At 42.5% G+C, this 22,437-nt stretch overlaps 1 protein-coding gene across 4 annotated transcripts in view; it reads left to right on the top strand.

The window, feature by feature from the left end:
* Positions 1-22,437, top strand: part of REPS1 (RALBP1 associated Eps domain containing 1) — a 137,495-nt gene that overhangs the window by 104,857 nt on the left and 10,201 nt on the right. For all 4 annotated transcript variants that reach the window (XM_040350535.1, XM_040350537.1, XM_040350534.1 and 1 more), the window contains 8 exons: positions 4,744-4,831; positions 8,590-8,679; positions 9,258-9,330; positions 10,816-10,934; positions 13,501-13,565; positions 13,654-13,830; positions 17,296-17,385; positions 17,503-17,651. In XM_040350535.1, coding sequence (XP_040206469.1) covers positions 4,744-4,831; positions 8,590-8,679; positions 9,258-9,330; positions 10,816-10,934; positions 13,501-13,565; positions 13,654-13,830; positions 17,296-17,385; positions 17,503-17,651 — 851 coding nt within the window. The remainder of the gene's footprint in view (positions 1-4,743; positions 4,832-8,589; positions 8,680-9,257; positions 9,331-10,815; positions 10,935-13,500; positions 13,566-13,653; positions 13,831-17,295; positions 17,386-17,502; positions 17,652-22,437) is intronic.

Below are 22,437 nucleotides of genomic sequence, written 5' to 3'. Positions count from 1 at the left end.
TTTCTACTCTAAATAAAAACACATTGGGGTTGATTTACTAAAACTTAAAGGGTCACTAAAGGAATTTTTTTTTTTAGCTAAATAGCTTCCTTTACCTTGCTGCAGTCCTGGTTTCATGTCCTCATTGTTCGTTTTTGCATTCATGTTGCTGTAAATCCTCTCTGTTCTGGACACTTCCTGGTTGCCTGTTTCCTGATGACCACAGTACTGGGAGATTTCTCACGGTGGTCACTAATCAAGGAGGTGTGAGTAAAACTAAACTGGATTGGTGCTGAGGAGTTTTAGACAAAGTATCACTGCTCTCTATTGGCTGACTGCCCTCTAGTGGCTCTCTGTACATCAGAGAACCAGGAAACAACAGCAAAAACGAAACTACACTGCAGGCACATTATATGATTGTTTTTTTATCTATTTTTAATCATTTTTAAAAGGAATCAGTTAACTATTATGTCTCTATGCCCTGTAAACAGTCATTTCAGCAAAAAAAATGTTTTCCTTTAGTGACCCTTTAAGTGTAAAATCCTGGTGCACCTGTGCATAGTAGCCAAACGGCTTCTAACTTCAGTTTGTTCAATTAAAGTGGAGGTCCGCCTAAAAAAAAAAAAAAAAAAATATTAAAAGTCAGCAGCTACAAATACTTCAGCTGCTGACTTTTAATATATGGACATTTGCCTGTCCAGGGCGCCCGCGATGTTGGCAGCCAAAGCTGATCAGTTGCTCGACTGCTGCCGCCGCTATCCTCTGTGAGGGAATCAGGAAGTGAAGCCTTGAGGCTTCACTTCCTGGTTCCCTACTGCAAATGCGTGAGTTGCGCTGCGTATCCTCACTGGTCCCTGCTGTCTTCTGGGACCTGTGTCTCTCCCAGAAGACAGCGAGGGAAGAAAGTGTAGGCGCAGGAAATGGTGTAGGTCACTTCGATCACTGAGGTGATCTATGCCCAGAAGTGGGAGCAAATACCTGTATTACACAGGTATCTGATCCCTCCTCCCCCTGAAAGGTGCCAAATGTGACACCGGAGCGGGGGGGGGGGTTGGATTCCAAAAAGTGGAAGTTCAATTTTTGGGTGGAACTCCACTTTACGCTTTCACAAAAAAACTGGAAGCTTATTTCTTTCTATGCAGTTACACCAGATTTGGCAACTTTCCAGTTTTAGTAAATCAATCCCATTGAGTCATATCATCCTATACCGGATCAGCCATAACATTATGACCACTGACAGGTAATATGAATAACCTTGATTATCTTGCTACAATAATATCTAAAAGTGGGTGGGCTATATATTAGGCAACAAGTGAACATGTCCATGAAGTTGATGTGTTGAAAGCGGAAAAAATGGGCAAGCTTAAGGATTTGACTGACTTGGCCTACAAATGTTTACTATATCTACAGCTCACAGTACATTGGTAAGGTAGTCACTGGGAAGGATGTTCCTTCCACTTGTGGCCATTGGGGAAAGTACTCCGTTATAAATGTCTATAAAAAGATTGTGAGTGGTTACTTGTGTAGGAGTCAGAAACTGATCATTCCTTAATGAACTCCTAACAACCTATGGAGGAACCCCAAGTTTCCACAGGACCCCAGTTGAGATGCTGGTTTAGAGCAACTTCACAACTGCAACTCTTGTGGGCTATTCCCGGTCTGCAGTGGTCAGGGACTACAAAAAGTGGTCCGAGGATGGAAAATCGGAAATGGGGCATGGGTGGGCAAGGCTTATTGATGCACGTGGGGAGCGAAGGCTGGCCAGTGTAGTCTGATCCAATAGAAGAGCCATTGTAGCTCAGATTGCTGAAAAAGTTAATGCTGGATCTGATAGAAAGTTGTTGGAACACACAGTGCATCGCAGTATGAAACTGTGTAGCCGGAGAACAGTTAGAATGCCCATACTGACCCAAATCTACAGCCAGAAGTGCCTACAATGGGTTTGTGAGCACCAGACCTGGACCAGGGAGCAATGGAAGAAGGTGGTTTGGTCTGATCGCTTTTTAATCACAATTTTATTTTTACATCAATTAGATGGCCAGGTGCATTACTTGGGGGAAAAGATGGCAAGAGAATGCACAATGGGAAGAAGGTGTGCCAGCAGAGGCGGTGTGATGTTTTTGGCAATGTTCCTCTGAAAAACCTTGGGTCCTGCCATTCATGTGGATGTTTACTTTAGAGTCCGTGCCTCCAGAGATCAGGGCTGTTTGGGTGGCAACATTGGGACCTACTAAATATTATGGGGGTGGTTATAATGTTTTGGCTGGTTGGTGTGTATTGGCTATAAAAAATAAAAAAAATCTGTAACAGCAGAAAGACAAGCATCCTTCATTTGGGTGCATATAATGTGAATTGTGTTCCTAGCAAGCAAATCTGGAATTGTATTTTCATTAGGGAAAACATCTAAAATATTTGGTGTGTAAGTGGTGCTTTCACAAGCAAATGAGTTGTGAGGAAATGTTTTTTTTTTTCTATAAAGATGGCATGGTCGCCTCCACATCATAATGGGAGTTTCTGCTCCTGGTATAACTGATAAAGTAGGTCTGTAGATTAAATGCCAGTCATACCAGTTGTACAGTGCCTTGAAAAAGTATTCATACCCCTTGAAATTTTCCACATTTTGTTATGTTGCCACCAGAAACGTAACTGTATTTTATTGGAATTTTATGTGATAGACCAACGCAAAGTGGTACATAATTGTGAAGTGGAAGGAAAATGATAAATGGTTTTAATTTTTTTTTTTTTTTTTTTTTTTTACAAATATGTGAAATCTAGTGGAACCAATTGCCTTCGGAAGTCACCTAATTGGTAAATAAAGTCCACTTGTGTGTAATTTAATCACCAGACAGGATAGTTGTGGAGAAGTTTAAAGCAGAGTTGGGTCATAAAATAAAATATCCCAAGCTTTGAACATCTCATGGAGCACTGTTCAATCCATCATCCAAAAATGGAGAGTATGGCACAACTGTAAACTTACCAAGACATGGCTGTCCACCAAAACTGACAGGCCAGGCATGGAGAACATTAATCAGAGAATCGGCCAAGAGAGGCCCACGGTAACTCTAGAGGAGCTGCAGAGATCCACAGTTCAGGTGGGAGAATCTGTCCACAGGACAACTAATAGTGGTGCACTCCACAAATCTGGCCTTTATGGAAGAGTGGCAAGAAAAAAGCCATTGTTGAAAGAAAGCCATAAGAAGTCCCATTTGAAGTTTGAATGTGGGGTCACAGGAAACATGTGAAAGAAGGTGCTTTGGTCAGATGAGACCAAAATGTAGCTTTTTGGCCCAAAATCAAAACGCTATGTGGCGAAAAACTAACACTGCACATCACCTGGAACACACATCCCCACCGTGAAAAATGGTGATGGCAGCACCATGTTGTGGGGATACTTTTCTTCAGTAGGGACAGGGAAGCTGGTCAGAGCTGATGGAAAGATGGATGGAGCCAAATACAGGGCTATCTTAGAAGAAAATCTGTTAGTCTGCAAAAAACTTGAGACTGGGGTGGAGTTTCGCCTTTCAGTAGGACAACGACCCTAAACATACATCCAAAGCTACAATGGAATGGTTTAGATCCAAGCATATTCATGTGTTAGAATGGTCCAGCCAAAGTCCAGGCCTAAAACCAATTGAGAATCTGTAACAAGACTTGAAAATTGCTGTCCTCTCCATCTAATCTGACAGAGCTTGAGCTATTTTGCAAAGAATGGGCAAAAATGTCAGTCTGTCTAGATGTGCAAAGATGGTAGAGACATACCCCAAAAAGACTTGCAGCTGTAATTGCAGCTAAAGGTGGTTCTACAAAGTATTGACTTGGGGGCTGAATATAAATAAACGCCTCGCTTTTCACATATTTATTAAATAAAAAAAAAAATGAAAACTATTTAATTTTCCTTCCACTTCACAATTATGTGCCACTTTGTGTTGGTCTATCGCATAAAAGCCCAATAAAGTACATTTACATTTTTGGTTGTAACATGACAAAATGTGGAACATTTCAAGGGGTATGAATACTTTTACAAGGCACTGTAGATATGGGGATAACGGATGCATTCGTTATATTTTTAAGCAAAGTAGTTTGAACAGTTCTCTCCAGTTCTTAAAGTATAACTTTAGCCAGAAAATGAAGTTCTGCTAAATCCCTTTAGGCTTGCTCCTTTTGCAGGAATAGCTATGTAAAACATTAAAAAGTAGTACCTATACTGTGTAAAACCCAGTAATATGCTGTCTCGCCCTGCTCTGCACATATTCGGTTGCTCTCTATTTTTGGGCACTGTGCCTAAAATTAGAGCTACTAGGGGCCGACCTGCTGACAGCCTAATGATTTACTGCTGCTCAGGGGTTCTGGTCTTCAGCAAAATGGCAGCCTCCAGCAAGAAGAAACGGGCAATACTTGACGCAATTTACAGGACACACTGATTTTGGTGGCATAATTATTGATGAATGCATGCATGTTCCTTGCTAAAGAACATTATTTTGTTGTGGTTACAATTCCGCAATAATATCCATAAACTTTCACTTTTTTCTTAACTAGAGTTCTAAAATATGATTGTGAAACATTGCATTACATGTACAGTTATTTATGCCAAGGAGAGTAAAGAAATGTGTAGTAATTTGAAAAGTTTAGACTGGTCCATTTTCAGCCCTGATTACAATTTAGAGAATACAAAATTACTTTAATGTTCTTTTTCTAAATCTTATTTGATGTGGTTTTTATTTATTTTCTTTTTTTTAATATTATAAAGTCTCTCTTAATTTACAGGATACAGCTATAGTCCACCCAGTCCCAATTAGAATGACGCCAAGTAAAATTCATATGCAGGAAATGGAACTAAAAAGAACTGGAAGTGGTTAGTGATGTTTTTCCTTTGTTGGTGTTCTTTGTATCGAAATCCGTATAATGTGCATACAAGTGAACCATTAGCTGTATTAATGTCCACAATGAGTAAACATACACATTTTGAAGCATTTCATTTTATTATCCGCAGTCTATTGCTAAAAACATTAGCATTCACAATAGCTTTACACTGTGTGTAAATAATAATTAGGTAAAATAAAAATTAGGACACCCAAAATGTGTCTACATAGTTACATCATTAGTCAGGTTGAAAAAAGACACAAGTCCATCCAGTTCAACCACAAAAAAATAAACAAACACAATAAAAAACACAGTACGATCCCATACACCCAACTCCATACGTTTGTGGTACTTTCATTTGGATTGGAGCCAAACTGTGCTCACCCTCACGACTGTATTGTATGTTTTTTTTTTTCTAAGCACAGAAAGGAAAGTGCCCAGAGGCCCAATTATTCAGAGTCGTCTTATAGTATTAGAGGGCCACATGCTTTTAACCACTTAAGGACCGCCTCCTGCACATATACGTCGGCAGAATGGCACGGCTGGGCACATGTACGTATATATACGTCCTGTACTTGTACCCAGCCGTGGGTCGCGGGCGCACGCCCGCGGCGCGCTCCCGCGACCCGGTCCGAAACTCCGGGACCGCGGGTCCCGCGGACCCGATCGCCGCTCGAGTGCGGCGATCGGTCCCCGGAGCTGAAGAACGGGGAGAGCCGTGTGTAAACACGGCTTCCCCGTGCTTCACTGTGGCGGCGTATCGATCGCGTCATTCCCTTTATAGGGAAGACACGATCTATGACGTCACACCTACAGCCACACCCCCCTACAGTTGTAAACACTAACACAGTGAACCCTAACTCCTACAGCGCCCCCTGTGGTTAACTCCCAAACTGCAACTGTCATTTTCACAATAAAGAATGCAATTTAAAGCGGGGGTTCACCCTTAGAGGGCACTTTTCCCCCTTAGATTCCTGCTCGTTTTTACTAGGGGAATCGGCTATTTATTTTAAAATATGTGCAGTACTTACCCGTTTACGAGATGCATCCTCTCCGTCGCTTCCGGGTATGAGCTTCGGGAATGGGCGTTCCTTCTTGATTGACAGGCTTCCGAGAGGCTTCCGACGGTCGCATCCATCGCGTCACGATTTTCCGAAAGAAGCCGAACGTCGGTGCGCAGGCGCAGTATAGAGCCGCACCGACGTTCGGCTTCTTTCGGCTACGAGTGACGCGATGGATGCGACCGTCGGAAGGCTGTCAATCAAGAAGGAACGCCCGCTCCCGAAGACCCATACCCGGAAGCGACGGAAGAAGATGCAGCTCGAAAACGGGTAAGTACTGCTCATATTTTAATACAAATAGCCGATTCCCCTAGACCGAACGAGCAGGAAGCTAAGGGGAGAAATTTTTTTTTTTTTCAAATGGGTGAACTCCCGCTTTAAATGCATTTTTTGCTGTGAAAATGACAATGGTCCCAAAAATGTGTCAAAATTGTCCGAAGTGTCCGCCATAATGTCGCAGTCACGAAAAAAATCGCTGATCGCCGCCATTAGTAGTAAAAAAAAAAAATGCAATAAAACTATCCCCTATTTTGTAAACGCTATAAATTTTGCGCAAACCAACCGATAAACGATTATTGCGATTTTTTTTTTACCAAAAATAGGTAGAAGAATACGTATCGGCCTAAACTGAGGAAAAAAAAAATATTATATATGTTTTTGGGGGATATTTATTATAGCAAAAAGTAAAAAATATTGCATTTTTTTCAAAATTGTCGCTCTATTTTTGTTTATAGCGCAAAAAATAAAAACCGCCGAGGTGATCAAATACCACCAAAAGAAAGCTCTATTTGTGGGGAAAAAAAGGACGCCAATTTTGTTTGGGAGCCACGTCGCACGACCGCGCAATTGTCTGTTAAAGCGACGCAGTCCCGAACTGTAAAAACACATTTGGTCTTTAGCCAGCATATTGGTCCGGGGCTTAAGTGGTTAAAGGGGTTGTAAAGGTAATTTTTTTTTCCCCCCCTAAATAGCTTCTTTTACCTTAGTGCAGTCCTCCTTTACTTACCTCATCCTTTGATTTTGCTTTTGAATGTCCTTATTTCTTCTGAGAAATCCTCACTTCCTGTTCTTCTGTTTGTAACTACACATCGTAATGCAAGGCTTTCCCCCTGGTATGGAGAAAGCCTCTTGAGGGGGCGAGCAGGAGTGTCAGGACGCCCACTAACACACAGCTCCTTTCTCTATCTGCAAAGTAGAGAGCGTCCTGACTTGCCTGCTCACCCCCTCCCCCCTCAAGAGGCTAAGTCAGGACGCTCTCTATTTTGCAGACAGAGAAAGGAGCTGTGTGTTAGTGGGTGTCCTGACACTCCTGCTCGCCCCCTCCCCCCCTCAAGAGGCTTTCTCCACACCAGGGAAAAAGCCTTGCATTACGGTGTGTAGTTACAGACAGAAGAACAGGAAGTGAGGATTTCTCAGAAGAAATAAGGACATTTAAAAGCAAAATGGAAGGATGAGGTAAGTGAAGGAGGACTGCACTAAGGTAAAGGAAGCTTTTTAGGGAAAACATTTTTTACCTTTACAACCCCTTTAATTGTTGCATGATTAAAAATCCTGAGAGCATGGGGCTAACATCTCTTTAAAAAAATGTTGCAAATAAGGCAAGGGGATTGGGTTAAAAACAGAGGCCTTTTACTGTATGCATTAACAAATGTATGTGAAGCCACGCGCTCGCATCAAGGCTCCTTATGTGTCCCTAATGGTGAACTACCAGGTTGTGACATATATTTAATGTATTTGCAAATGTAGTCTACAAAAACTTTAGTTTCTGACCTAAAATGTTGAACCATTTTAACTTTTTTGGTGCTGATTAGCTGGATAGTGTGCTGGAATTTTTTTGTATTGTGCTGTGTATTACCCCGCCCTGCCTATATGTATTTTTTCTTTTGTTAATTTTGAATTATTCTGAGTGGTTGCTGTTTTCATACAGTAGAACAGGAAGTAGCCATAGCACCACCACTGACAGAAGTTTGATCAGTATTCGTTTTTAGCAGTACTTTAATTTTGCAGTTGCATTGATGTTTTCGACTCTACTCAATTGTCATAGTTGGTTGTATACCCAATCTTGAATTGTGGGGTCTGTCCCTAATTGTTTTTAATTTGTAACCTGTTTTATGTAAATACATTTTGTTTTTTACACCTACCTGGTTTCCTATCAGTGCCGTGAACGTCCCAATCCCTCTCCCTCCCCTTTTTTTGACCTATACTTATAGAATTGCCTGGGCCCCAAGCAGCCTATGGCTCTTTAAACTATTAGGTCATACAATTTACAGTTGCATTGATGTTATGCTTTGTGGCTAGGTCAGATGCAAATAGTGCTGAATAGTGGAGGAGTTAAAAACCAAAACCAAAAAGATTACAAAGTTTTGACTATTGTGAACACCTGTATGCTGCTGTTTCAAACAGAATATGCATTAAAAACTAGATTTCCCCAAATGTTGCATTTGCTTTAAAAAATAAAAGATTGGCCTGTGCATGATAAAATGCAATTACAAATGCAATTTGACCTACAACATGCTTATAGGGAAGAAGTAAACTTATGACTATGCATAAAAATTCAGGCAAACTAGAGGAATGAATTTTTCTTTTTAAATTTACCAAAGTTCAGTGTTCCGGATGATATAGTGATAATTGCAGCTAATATAAACAGACGTACAATGTAATTTTCATATACATACATTTTTCTTTTCAGATACAACCAATCCCACAAGCCCTTTGCACATAAAGCCACAAGAACTCCCGGAAGAGAGCTCTGTTAAATTTGTTTCTGGGAATCCTGCCTGTAAGTAAAAGCACATGTATCTGTGTGTATATACAGTACGTTTTTGTTTTTACAGTTGTATTTCGCATTTGCTTACATTGTGGATGCTATATCTAATGGTGTGCATATAGATTGTTTGTTTAAATTGTACAAAAAAAAAAAAAATCTCCTGTGACCATTACCAAAAAAAAGTTTGAGTTATGCACACTTCCTGAATACATACAAAATTCCACCCCTTCCCTCCTGCCAGAATGGCAATCTGCCTTGTTTACATAGGCAGAGAGGCAGATCAATCTGTGCACCCGTTGATCGGCTTCTGCTGTGTGATCACAGCGAAGGCACGCTTCCCCATCCCCTTCCCGAATGTGTCAGATCATGTGTATATATACTTGATCACAGGTGCCACCCTGTAGCAGTAAACCTGCTATAGGACAGTCCGGAAGCGGTTAAACATAAGCATTCAGAGTTATGAATTCTTTTTTTTAAACTTTTCTGAAATCCTTTTATTTTATTTTTTTAAACAAATAATAAAAACATACTGTTGTACATTCCTACTATGAATTGAATATCTGTTTTGATTACATGTTCACATTTTGCAGCTGATGGATATAGCAGTTCAGACTCCTTCAACTCTGATCCTGAAGAGATTGGAAATGTGGTCACTAGACAGAGGTATGTTCTAAAGAGTTTAAAGCTTGCAATGGTTTAGCCAGAGTTTTAATAGACACCATGCTATATAGAAATATAGGAGCTGCTGTTGGTGTGTTATTTTAAGGTGCAAGCTCTGGAATGGTCATACTTATCCATCAGTGCTTGGTAACTTACCTGGAACCAACATATTAAATGTCAGGAGACCTTGCACCATGTTTGGTCCAGTTAGTAATTCAACAAATAGGAGGAGGAGGATGAGGACTCTAGGGCAGGTGTAGAGCAGGTTACCTGCACAGAGGCATAGACTTCTGTTATTCCCTGCGAGTTTGGTGAGCTTTCTGAAATACAATTTCCATCGGTGCTTTCCAAACTGTGGCCCTTTGCTTGCTTTTATCTGGCCCTTGGGGCATTATTCCCCCCACTATCAGCATTAGCAGGCATAGTTCCTGTCACCGACACAAACAATGGGTCACTTCTCCTCCCACTGACATTAATGATGGGGCACTATACCTCCCATTGACACCAATGTTTGGGGCACTATACCTCCCATTGACACCAATGTTTGGGGCACTATACCGCCCATTGACACCAATGTTTGGGGCACTATACCGCCCATTGACACCAATGTTTGGGGCACTATACCGCCCATTGACACCAATGTTTGGGGCACTATACCGCCCATTGACACCAATGTTTGGGGCACTATACCGCCCATTGACACCAATGTTTGGGGCACTATACCGCCCATTGACACCAATGTTTGGGGCACTATACCGCCCATTGACACCGTCAATTACTCCCTCTAATACCTGTCTTGGGGCATTGTTTACTCCCTCTGGCCACAGTGTGGCCCCTCTAAATTTTAAAGTACAGTGAACTGGCCCTTTGTTTAGAAGGTTTGGAGATCCCCTGATTTGCATGTTTGTATCTTTTGTTGACCTTGTTGCTTGTACCTTTTCTTGACCTTTTAACTGAGGGGCGTGCTTCTTGATAACTATTGTCGGAGTATGTCAAGGGTTGTTGGAAATGTACATACAATCAAACTACACCGGTAGTTTATGATCATTTGAGAAGGTTAAATAAAAATCTTCCATTTGTAGTTGGTAAACATAGGTGTTGCCGTAGAATCAGATGTTGAAATAATTTCCCTACGTGTGTCCTATCTGATTTTCAACCAACGCCCTATTATACACTTGTTTCCCTGGCAACTTGGCTCTTTTAAAGGCTGGTTTACCTGCTTTGTAGTTTAGCTAGATGACTTGTGTGATACAGAGTCAGCTTCAGTTTGTAAATGTGTCAGCCCACTTTCATTTCTGCAGTTTTACCATTTACAAGGGGTCAGTGCATGGGTTTCCTGATTTGCTTGCATGCGAGAGAAGATTTACCATTTTGAATTTGTTGGCATAACAAGAATGTAGAAAGTGAAGAGCTAATTTGAATGGTGAGTTACAAATGCATTACTGAGCAAGCTTTTCATCATAACAAAGTAGTATGTTTTTATTACAGGTCCCATTCAAGTACATCTCCAGAGAATGCAGCACCGCCACCCCCTCCACCAAGACCTCATGCGTCGCATTCACGCTCCTCGTCCTTAGACATGAACAGAACATTTGTAAGCACCGCAGGTGAGGAGACTTTGTTATAATCTCCTTTACAGTCATCCTTTTGCCTAAGATTCCTATTTAAAAAAATTGATCGTAAGGTGGCAGCTTGTGCATGTGTTTTTTTTTTTTTTTTACACTTTTAGGGCAATTTACTAGGATTGCAGCAGCCAAAATCTGGAGCAGCTATGTATGGCAACCATTCAGCTTCTAACTTATTTTCAGAGCTTAAATGAACAAGCAGAAGCTGGGAGCTGATTGGTTACTATGCACAGCTGCTCCAGATTCTGCCTGCTCCCCCCCCCCCACTGTGTTAATGCTACCAGTTTATTTTCTGTTGTTCCATTAGTGTTTGATGCTTTTTTATTTTATTTTTTATGTGTTCCAGTACTTTTTTTCTTTTTTTTCCACAATTTGTGAATTAGTATGGACGAGGTTGTGTGTGTGTGTAAGATTATCAGCTCTATCGCACCGCAAGAACACACTTGAAATGTTTTACGTGTATGTAATATCACAGCTTAATGCTTAAATGCCTTCCTTTTGCTGTAGCATGGGAGTGTATGTCAAGCCAAAAACACTTTTCAAAATGTTCCCCAGTTTAGTGGGGAAGGAATGGTCATACTGTCATGTAGGGCTGCAACTAACGATTATTTTCATAATCGATTAGTTGGCCGATTTATTGTTTTGATTAGATAATAGCCTTAAAAAATAAAATAAAAAAGTTTATTTTTTTGGGCCAATTTGTTGTTGGGCAGATTACAAAACACATATTGCAGCAAAAACACATTACATGCTTTTCTGCAGCTTCTCCATTGAAGTATATTGAACCAAAAAAAAAAAAAAAATAGCACCGTTTTGCGTTTAAGTCCTTGCCCTTTCCAAATACGCAGCAGCTGAAAAAAATCATGGATGTGAACATGTCCCATAGGAAAACATGTAAATGATCTATAGTGGTGTTTCTGCAAAAAGCACCAAAAAACAGGTGTAAACCCAGGCCTGAGATGTTTAGTAACATAATGGGGGTTAAAAAAAACAAAAATAAGTACAAAAAGAGCAAATCGCTTTTTTTACTGTGTGACGGTGAAAGTAATATTTACAGTAGCGATTTGCTTTTTTGTACTATAAAGGGCTGATTTTAGTTGTTTTAACCCCATTATGTTACTGGCCGATTAATCGATTATGAAAATTGTGATCGATTAATTTCAGAATCGATTAGTTGTCGATCAATCGATTCGTTGTTTCGGCCCTACTGTCATGTTTTTATGCTGTCCATTGAGATTTCCCCTTCTGTCCTACAGACATCAGTTTCAAAAAACAGAAAATAAAGCTGGGTACACTGTCTAAACCAGGTGACTTTCGAGCAGTGTGTACAACAGTCTGTCTGACAGAAGCCCGCCTAAATACCAGCTTTTGTAGAAGGGATATGCTGAAAAACTGTCATCTGATCAGCACTCTCAGCCAATGGCTGCAAGTTCTGATCCGTGTATTCTGGCAGGGGAGTCATGCTGTCAGAATAGTCACAGTGGGAGAGATCATCGCACCATTATCGTTTGTGTTGGTACAGCCATCTGTCAGTTTGTTTTTGTTTTTTAGTTCAACTTGCTGAGTTGAATGAAAAAAGAAAACTTAGTGTGTAGCGGGCTTAAGGCAAAGTCTCCAACCAGTGTTAATTTTGTCAGCTAAATTAATACTATTTTAGTTGACTAAAATACGACTAAAACTAAAATGCCACTTTAGTTCTAAGATTAAAACGAAATCGAAATGTGCAGCCAAAAGTAACACTGTCTGCAACAGGGAATAAAAAGGACAGACAGGGATTATAGCCTTCCCCATTTAAATAAAAACACTTTTTTTTTATTTATGTTTCCTGTCACCGTTTGTCACAATGGAAAGCCTTATTTTTATGTTAATGTTTGAAAATTTAGTCTAATAACTTCTTTTTAGATATTGATATTTTGAATGAGAGAGTTCCGTGTCTTGTAATAGGAACCTATTTTCGTGTTTCATATATAAATTGCGCTTTCCCATATCCAAGAGGGTTAAGGCAGTGCTAGAAAATAATGGTGGCCACACAAAATACACTTTGGGCCCAATTTGGTCATTTTCACTTAGGGGTGTACTCACTTTTGTTGCCAGTGGTTTAGACATTAATGGCTGTGTGTTGAGTTATTTTGAGGGGACAGCAAATTTACACTGTTATACAAGCTGTACACTCACTACTTTACATTGTAGAAAAGTGTCATTTCTTCAGTGTTGCACGAAAAAGATTTTTTGAGATACTGTCTATAACCATGGCACTTCAAAACACACAAGCAATGGATTTTGGTGGTATGCTGTAAACATCGCTATAGAAACATGTCAGACCTTGTTTTGAATTTGTGTTTATTTTATAGAGTGTTTTGGGAAGACAACCCTGTAAATTTTTCCAGCAATTGAATTATCGTGTATATGCTATATTTAGTACCAGCACTTTGTTGACTTTAAGATGTAAAAAGCATTTTGTTTTTCAACACGTCATTTAATTATTGGTTTTGTAAAAGAAGTAAATGCTGTGAATGTTGATTAATGATGACTTTTATTTTTTAATTAGGACAGCCACAAGCTGCAGCAGTCACCCATCCTCCTGCTGTTCCTCCTCGTCCTCTGCCCACACAGGTACAGCGATACTTCGATTGTGTGTGTGATCTTGGCAGTACCAGCAATTATTTACTACTAACATGTCTCCTGATTGTGTTTTTTGTAGACTTCAGGAACACATGTGCACCGCTCCATGGAAGCAGAGGGCATTGTAGCTCTTCCCAGTACGTCTCCTCAACAAATTCCAGAGCAACCAAATTTTGCAGACTTTAGCCACTTTGCTGAGTTTGCATCTTGTGAGCAACTAGCAGAGGATTCAGAGAAACAAGCTGAAGCTGTCCAGGTTTGCATTTTTCATTGTTTTATAGTACAAGTGAGGGGGGAGTAAAAAATACCAATGATTTTGCTGTTTATTTATGACAGGAGATTGTGTAATATACCTCTGTATAGAATGTAAAAATAGCCTGGAGAAATGTTAATACAGGCGGTCCCCTAGTTACAAACATCCAACTTAAAAACGACTCCTACTTACAAATGGAGGGAGACAACAGGAAGTGAGAGGAAATCTACCCCAAGGAAGGAAAATTCACTCCTGTAAGTTATTATGGGGGGAAAAAGGTACCCCCGCTGATCACCAAGGCTTGTTTACACAACAACCCAACATCCAATTGTCATTGGGACAAAGTGAGGTGAAACTTTCTGAACAGGGGCACAAACAGCTAAACAAACGTTAGAGGAGTGTTGACCATTCCCTATGCTATCCAGAAAGCATAAAAATATTTATTTTTGGCTGGAGCTACACTTAGAAAATGTACCTGTTCCGACATGCAAACAGATACAACTTAAAGCGGTGGTTCACCCACAATAACCACATTTTAGCATTAAATTAAGCATAGTAGCGCGAGCTACAGTATGTCTGTATTTATTATTTTTGCCCCGTACTCACTGTGCAATCCTATAGTGAAGATTCCGACTCCCCGCGGGGAATGAGCGTTCCTATCCAGAGGGAAGATGATTGACGGCCGGCTATGCCACGTCACGCTCCCCGAAGATAGCCGGAGTAGGTCTCGGCTCTTCACGGCGCCTGCGCACAGACTATGCACAGGCGCCGTGAAGAGCCAAGTCCTATTTCAGCTATTTCCGGAGAAGCGTGACGTGCCAGAGCCAGCCGTCAATCATCTTCCCTCTGGATAGGAACGCTCATTCCCCGCGGGGAGACGGAATCTTCACTATAGGATTGCACAGTGAGTACGGGGCAAAAAAAATAAATAAAGGGCATACTGTAGCTCGCGCTACTATGCTTAATTTAATGCTAGAAAAAAAATGTATAGGGTGAACCCCCTCTTTAAGAACAAACCTACAAGACCCTATCTTGTTTGTAACCCGGGGACCACCTGTAGCCACAAAAAAACAGCTGGTAAAAAGTTTTGCAAGTGTTTGTCAGTTAAAGAACATCCCCCTGTTTCCTTAAAGTTCTACTTTTAAGGCCAAGTTCACCTTTGGAGAAAAAATAATATATGCACAAAATGTTTTAGAAAAAAAAAATGTGCATTTATTATTTTTTCCACCAGGAGCCTGAAAAACATTGCATTCGTGATCAGTGGACAATGGGTTCAATGTCAGGCACATCCTCCAACTTTCTTGCCCATACCTCTGTACAGGCTTTCGAATAGAAAGCTGGAGCAAGTGTCAGTGAATTACGAGTTCAGTCTGACAACGCCACATTGGTGGTTTGTATAAACCACCTAGAAGGTACAAGAAGTCGTGTAGCTCAGGAGGAGACAGATCTTATCAGAGGATGGGTGTAAACAAATGTTCTGGCCAATATTCACCATGCGAATTCAGGGAGAGGAAAATTGACAGACAGACTTTCTAAGTCATCGGGAATGGACAGTAGGAGAATGGTTGCTACACCCAGAGGTGTTTGGGGAAATTTGTCATTGTTTGGGTACTCCTGATACCTCCTAGCATTCAGAGTTACTAGGAAGCTGTACAACTTTGTGTTCACAAGACATCCCCCAGTGCTGGCAATAGATGCTCTGGTGACTCAATGGGATCAGTTCCATCTGGCTTATGTGTTCAACCCCCCGATATAGTTGTTGGCACTTCTGCATCGCAGGAACAAGGTGAAATTGGCTAGGGTGGCCCCCAAATTGGGCAAGAATATTTTTTTGCATGTTCACCCTGGCCTCTTCTGGATTGTCTAGACGTTCTGTCCCAAGGTCCCATTTACCACCCTTCTGCATTTCTTAATAAGGTATGCCATAAGGTATGCCATTGTACCTGGAAAATGTATTTCCGTTTGCTGTTATATTTGCTTGCCTTCCTTCCTACAGCCGGGGTTGATCAAAAATTGGCCTTGAGTACCCTGAAAGATCATGTCTCAGCCTTGGCTGTTCTCTTCCATAGACACGTAGACTCTCATTTCTTTATGAAGGGTTTTGTTCAAGGGGTGGGTCATACTCCTCGCCTCGCTGGACATCAGTGACACTGCTCTGTCCTGTATAGAATCTATTTTGGTGTAACATAAGTACAAGGTGGTGTTAGTGAATGTTTCATATTGTATTTTTTTTTAAAACCAAAGGTGGTGTCTGGTTTACACTTGAAGCTGAACTGCAGGCAGTTCTTTCCCCCCATGCAACGGGGGGAAAGAACGCGCCCGCGCTGCACAGATATCTGCTTGTTTTTGTCTAGGGGATTGGAGAGTGAGAATATACTTTAACCTTCCGAACCTCCCCGCACAAGACCCCCCCCCCGGCTTAGCGGGCTTGTGCGGTGGACTGCTCCTGACATCGCAATACAGACCTGCTCTGGATGTAAAGACGTGAGGAACAGTCCACTGTTGGATCGTGGGGTCGCATCTTGACCAAATGAGCAGTTGGCCCATGCAGTGTGGGCACAGCCCACTACATGGGGGGGAAAAATTATTTGTGTGGATTTCATCTTTAAATGCGGGCATTTTACCCTCACTAGGTCCTCTCAAAGGTCGCAGCTCTCCACTGGTTGTGTTCTGTGAGGGTTTATATTGCAGCTACTGTTTCAATAAGAACATTGGCTCTGTCTTTCCTGATGGGGCCAAAATGGGTTCTTCAGCATCGCAATCTAAGATTGCATGGTGGATTTGCCAGATAATTCCCAAGCCTATTCTCTCAAGGGTAAGGAACCTCCCTTCCCAATTAAGGCGCATTCTACTCGATGTGTTGCCATGTCTTGGGCATTTCAACATCAGGCTTCTGTTGCACAGGTGTAAAAGGCTGCTACCTGGTCTTTTGTGCATGTTTTTTACCGGGTAGATGTTCATGCTTCGTCTGACTCCAGCTTCTGCTGCAATGTTTGGTAGGCTGTAGTTTAATCTCAGTTTTGACGTCTTTTTTTATAAATTTTTTGTTTTTTGAGGGTCTGTTGGCAATTTGTTGTTGCTGCCCAGTAGTTTCCCTCTCCTTATTTACTGCATTCGGACATCACAACCGTTATAATTGAAGATCTGTGTCCTGTACTATATGATAAAGAAAACTGGATTCTTATTTATGTACCTATAAGTTCAACCCTCTACTCTTTTCGGTTGGTCCTTCATTTCCTGTTTCAAAAAACGGGGAATCGCATGGTGAGAGTGGTAATACTATATGAAGGCATGTGTAAAACTTTGAGTGACTTTGCTAGTGTTTATTCACCTGAAGGTGCAGCATAAAACACATTCATTATGATTGAACACCTGTGTCCTCTACTGTACTCTAAGAAAATAATTATATGGGTACATAGAATTAATTTTTCTCATGGCATGAACTGTGTGTGTAATTTAAATTTTTAGGTGGAAAAGCCACCTGCTGATGGAATTCGGGGTGCCAAGCTCAATGGACGGGTTGAAGATAAGCAGGTTACTGCAGCGGTTTCAAATCCGGTATGTATGTAATAAATATATATATATATATATATATAAATATATATATATATACATTTATATATTTTTTTATTTATAGTTTGTACATTTTTCTATTTTTTCTTCATATCACTTTAGGGCAAAGCTGGAGCACCACTAGCTCCTCCTCCCAAGCCTGTCCGTAGACGGTTAAAATCAGAAGATGAGCTTCGACCTGAAGCTGAAGACTCCGGTCAGAAGCAAAATGCAATGGCTGCTGTCCCGGCATCCCAGCCATCTATTCCCAGGTACTGCCAAATACTGGTCCTTGCCAAGCACAAAAAAAACAGCCTGTTCAGTTATGTTCAGTAGGCTTCCTCACCTACTTTCTATTAAAACCTTATTCTTGCACAAGCTCTCTTTTTAGTAGAGCTACAATTATAAAGAGATGGATATATAGAGCAATGAGAAACCTATGTTAAATTAAAAGTAATTCATCCAGAGTGTACCTGTCACTGGCTGTGGAGTATTGTCATCCATGTTCCCATCAGAGTAAAAGATTATCCCCTGATGGCGAAAGATGGGAGAGAAAGTACCTACATTGTAGTCTAAATAAGAGTTTACCTGTCACTGAGTGTGACACAACCCAGCACTTTTTAACACAAAGCTGACATATGTTAAGCTGGAGAGATACTAAATTAAAGCACTGGCAGGTCTGCCTTTTAGGCTCCATGCACACTGGCTTAAAAAACGTTGCTTCTACGGGAGTTTTGTGTTCTGCCTGTAGAAGCAGCTCAGTGTTATCCTAGGAGTCCATGCACATGAGGATGTTTACAGGCATATTTTGAGCTCAACGTTTAGAGGCAGGAAAAAAACCTTTTGGTTTGCATTTCTGATTGGAGCTCACTGGCAGAAAAACGTAAAACTCTTCTAAACTCGTCTAGACTTTGTATGAAAAATGCTCTATATGAGAGTTTTTTTTACTCCCAAGAGAAAAGACGTTTTTTAAGCCCAGTCTGCATGAAGCCTCAGGGTTCTTGCACACAGTACTGACAGAAACATCCGGCGCATAAAATGTGGGATGTGGCATAATAATTATTCTAGCTCCCAGAATTCAAATAATATAATCAATTTTTCTCACGTACACGCATAAATCATACCACCCCCTAGAATATTAACCACCAATACTGGCATATTTTTTTATCAAAATGTGGCACAAGTCTACTGATATTTACACACGTGTGTGCAGGCCCACTAAAAGCAATCAGTAAAAAATTCTAAATGCCTGAAAATATACATTTCTTTCTCGTACATCACGGGACACAGAGCGGCATATTCATTACTATGTGGGTTATATGGAGTACCTTCAGGTGATGGACACTGGCAATCTCAAACAGGAAGTGCCCCTCCCTATATAACCCCCTCCCATAGGAGGAGTACCTCAGTTTTTTCGCCAGTGTCTTAGGTGTTGGTCATGGAATAGCTTGTCTCTACATCCTTGGGATCAAGGCAGGCTAACCGGATCTGTCCAAGGTGCCTCAGAGCCAAAGTGGACAGTACCCGGGCCCCTAGCTAGGGGGTTTTGCCCATAATGCTTCTCTTTCAGAGAGCTGGATCCTGGGCCCAGGACTTAGAACCCTTTGGGGTGCCTAAAGTCCCTGTTTGCCAGGATGCTATATGGGTCCAGGACAGTGGGTTCCTTCAAAGGACCCCAGGGCCTGAAGGTCTAGACGCCACCCACGGAGATGGGGGAAGATTGGACCACTTGCTGTGCAAGGTCCTGCGGCATGGAGCAGGTAAGAAAGGGGGGTCTGCGGAACTTGGTTCGGCAGCAGGCTCTCCAGGGGGGATCTTTTGGGGGAGTTTGCCTGAGTATGCTCTTGCATTGGCAGTCTGGGGCCACTATGTCTGTGTAAGACAGGATGGTCTGTGTTTTTACTCCCCATATGTGTGATCTCCCTGGTCTATGTGTTGCAGGTTCTATCTGGCTGGGCGCTAGGTGGGGTATTAGTGTGTGCCTACTCTTTACCCTGAACTAGGGAGGTGTCTGCGCCTACCTAAAGGTTCTTACCTGGCCGGGTGCTGTGCGGATGTTTCCTCTGTGTCTTGTCTGCTCTCCTGCGTCCCTGCAGCATGCTGCTTCCACCATGGCCCCCCCCGTGACACGGGCGCGTGCACAGCGATTTATAAAAAAAAAAAAGACGAAATTCGCGCCGTTTTTAAAGGGGGGGGGCGGGACGTTGGATCTCATAAGAGGAAGGGGCGGCCCTTCCTCTGTGCTGTATTGGCTCAGTTCATTTCTGAGCTCAGGAGAGGAGGACACAGAGCGGCAGCAGTGCAAGCCTGATGCACAGTGGCACCCGGTGGCGCAAGGGAGTATTGCAGTTCTGACAAACAGAACTAGCTTTTCAATCTAGCCTAAACATTTCCTTACAGCAGGTGGATTCTTGCAATTTCTCTTGTGGGGAGACAATGTGATTCCGTAGAAAAAGGGAAAAAAGGGACTCAGGATCCAAAAAATCCTAAAAAAAAAAAAAAAAAAAAATATATATGCATAATTGAAAAAAAAAAAATAGGGAACACATATTGGTCTCCCCATTGGGTTTTTTGGGCATTAGTTGTTACTACTGTCCCCTTAAAACCGCATAGTTTTTTCTCCTACCTACATCAGTCAGTTGTTGTAAGTAGGGGTGCCTCGGTATTGTACCATGGCTTCCAAAGCATCAGGATCAGGGGAAATGGCAAGAGGTGCCAGAGGACAAAGGGGTTCCCCCTCAGATTCTGAAGGTTCGAGTCGGGATATGCCTGTACTCTCCCCACAAATTATTCCAGTAGTGGGTGCCTTGGTTGAGCCATTAGGGGGATCTGGTGTTGAGGCTAGTTCAGATCCACCCAACCCTGTGTTTGTCACAGAGGAAATGCTAGCCCTTTCCTTAGGGGGACTAGAGAAGAGATTGGCAACTATGATAGTCAATTCCATGTCGGGCAAGAAGCGGACTAGGTCTCCGTCACCTAGGGGTGTACCCCCAGATGCTGAGGTTCTCTCCCTCGGAGAATTAGAAGCTCAGGAAAATCATTCCCAGGACCATGAGGGTTCAGGGGATGAGCAGTCTACTTATGAGGAGCCAGTCTCGGCCTCCCATGCAGAGAGCTTGTGGATTCAGTCATTGACAGACATGGTCCGCCTGGCATTTAAGTTGCCCTTACCGGAGCCTCAGGCTTCGGCGGTATCATCCTTAGGTTCATTGAAAGCGCCTTTGAGCAGCGCTGTTTTTCCGGTCCATCCTCTTTTAGAGGAACTGATTTTTCAGGATTGGATACGACCAGATAGGATCTTTTTACCACCTAAAAGATTTTCCACCATCTACCCTATGGAAGAAAATTTTTCCAAGAGGTGGGCTCTCCCAGCTGTGGATGCCGCCATCTCTTGTGTAAACAAATCTTTAACTTGCCCGGTGGAAAACATACAGATGTTTAAAGAACCGGTGGATAAGCGTTTTGAGACACTTTTAAAGGCATCCTTTGCTACGGCAGGTGCAGTAATACAGCCAGCAGTGGCTGCTATTGGGGTTTGTCAAGCGTTAACAGACCAGACAAAACAGATGCTTAAAGACATTCCTGCCCAACAGGCAGAAGAGTTATCGGATATTCCTAGAGCCCTGTGCTTTGCGGTGGATGCTATAAAGGACTCCATTCAGCAGGCGTCTCGTTTGTCACTATTTTTAGTACACATGAGAAGGCTCTTATGGTTGAAGAACTGGGCGGCTGAGCCCCCATGCAAAAAGCTTCTGGCAGGTTTTCCCTTCCATGGAGGTCGACTCTTCGGAGAGGATCTAGATAAATATATTCAGACTATATCGAGTGGCAAAAGTACCCTTTTACCGGTCAAAAAGAAGTTTCGGGGACCTGCGTTTAAAAGGCAGCTCTCCCCTGTTCCGGGGCCCTCCAATTCCAGGCAGTATCGATGGCCTCCTGCGAGATCAAACTTTAACAATAAGTCGCAGGGACAGGCCTCTGGGGGCAAGAAGCAGTGGTATCGTAAGCCAGCAAAACCAGCCCCTAAGTCTGCCTTATGAAGGGGCGCCCCCACCCACAAAGGTGGGGGGAAGGCTTCGTCTTTTTGCGGAGGTTTAGGAAGCCGATATCCCCGACAGATGGGTCCGGTCTTCCGTGGCCACAGGCTACAGATTAGAGTTGCTAAAGTTTCCTCCACCTCATTATCAGGAGTCAAGGGTACCGAGCGATCCAACAAAAGAGGCCTCTTTACTGGCGGCGTTGGATCATCTGCTTTGCCAGGGCGTGATAGTAGAAGTACCAGCCAAAGAGCAAGGGCTAGGGTTCTACTCCAATCTGTTTACCGTTCCAAAGCCCAATGGCGATGTCGGGCCAATTTTGGACCTAAATGGTTTAAACGTTTACCTAAGGGTTCGTTCTTTCCGGATGGAATCTGTTCGGTCAGCAGCCGCCGCACTCCAGGAGGACGACTTTCTGGCGTCCATAGACATAAAGGATGCTTACCTTCATGTGCCAATTTTTCAGCCACATCAAAGATTTCTCCGCTTTGCAGTGGCCCAGCGTCATTTCCAATTTGTGGCACTCCCTTTCGGGCTGGCTACGGCCCCCCGGGTATTCACAAAGGTCCTAGCTCCGATCCTAGCCAACCTAAGGGTCCAAGGGGTCACGGTCCTAGCCTACCTGGACGACCTCCTAGTCATAGATCACTCGTCTCCTTGCCTGGAACGAGCAGTGGCCCTCACGGTTCAGTACCTCGAGAGGTTCGGTTGGATCCTAAACCGAGAAAAATCAGCATTCCAACCCACAAGACGGTTGGAATACCTCGGCATGACGTTAGACACAGAACAGCAAAGAGTGTTCCTGCCTCTAGTAAAGGTCGAGGCCATCAAAGACTTGATCCATCTGGTTCTAAGCAAAAAAGAACCAACTATTCGCCTATGTATGCGACTACTAGGCAAGCTAGTGGCCACGTTCGAGGAGGTACCTTACGCTCAAAGCCACACTCGCATCCTACAGGCAGCCATTCTGTCAGCATGGAGCAAGAGGCCACAGGCCTTGGAATTTCCTTTGCCACTCTCA

Source organism: Rana temporaria, chromosome 4, assembly GCF_905171775.1.
Source record: "Rana temporaria chromosome 4, aRanTem1.1, whole genome shotgun sequence".
Lineage (NCBI taxonomy): Eukaryota > Metazoa > Chordata > Amphibia > Anura > Ranidae > Rana > Rana temporaria.
The sequence above is the reverse complement of the archived record's forward strand: the minus strand, read 5'-3'. Positions and strand labels throughout refer to the sequence as shown.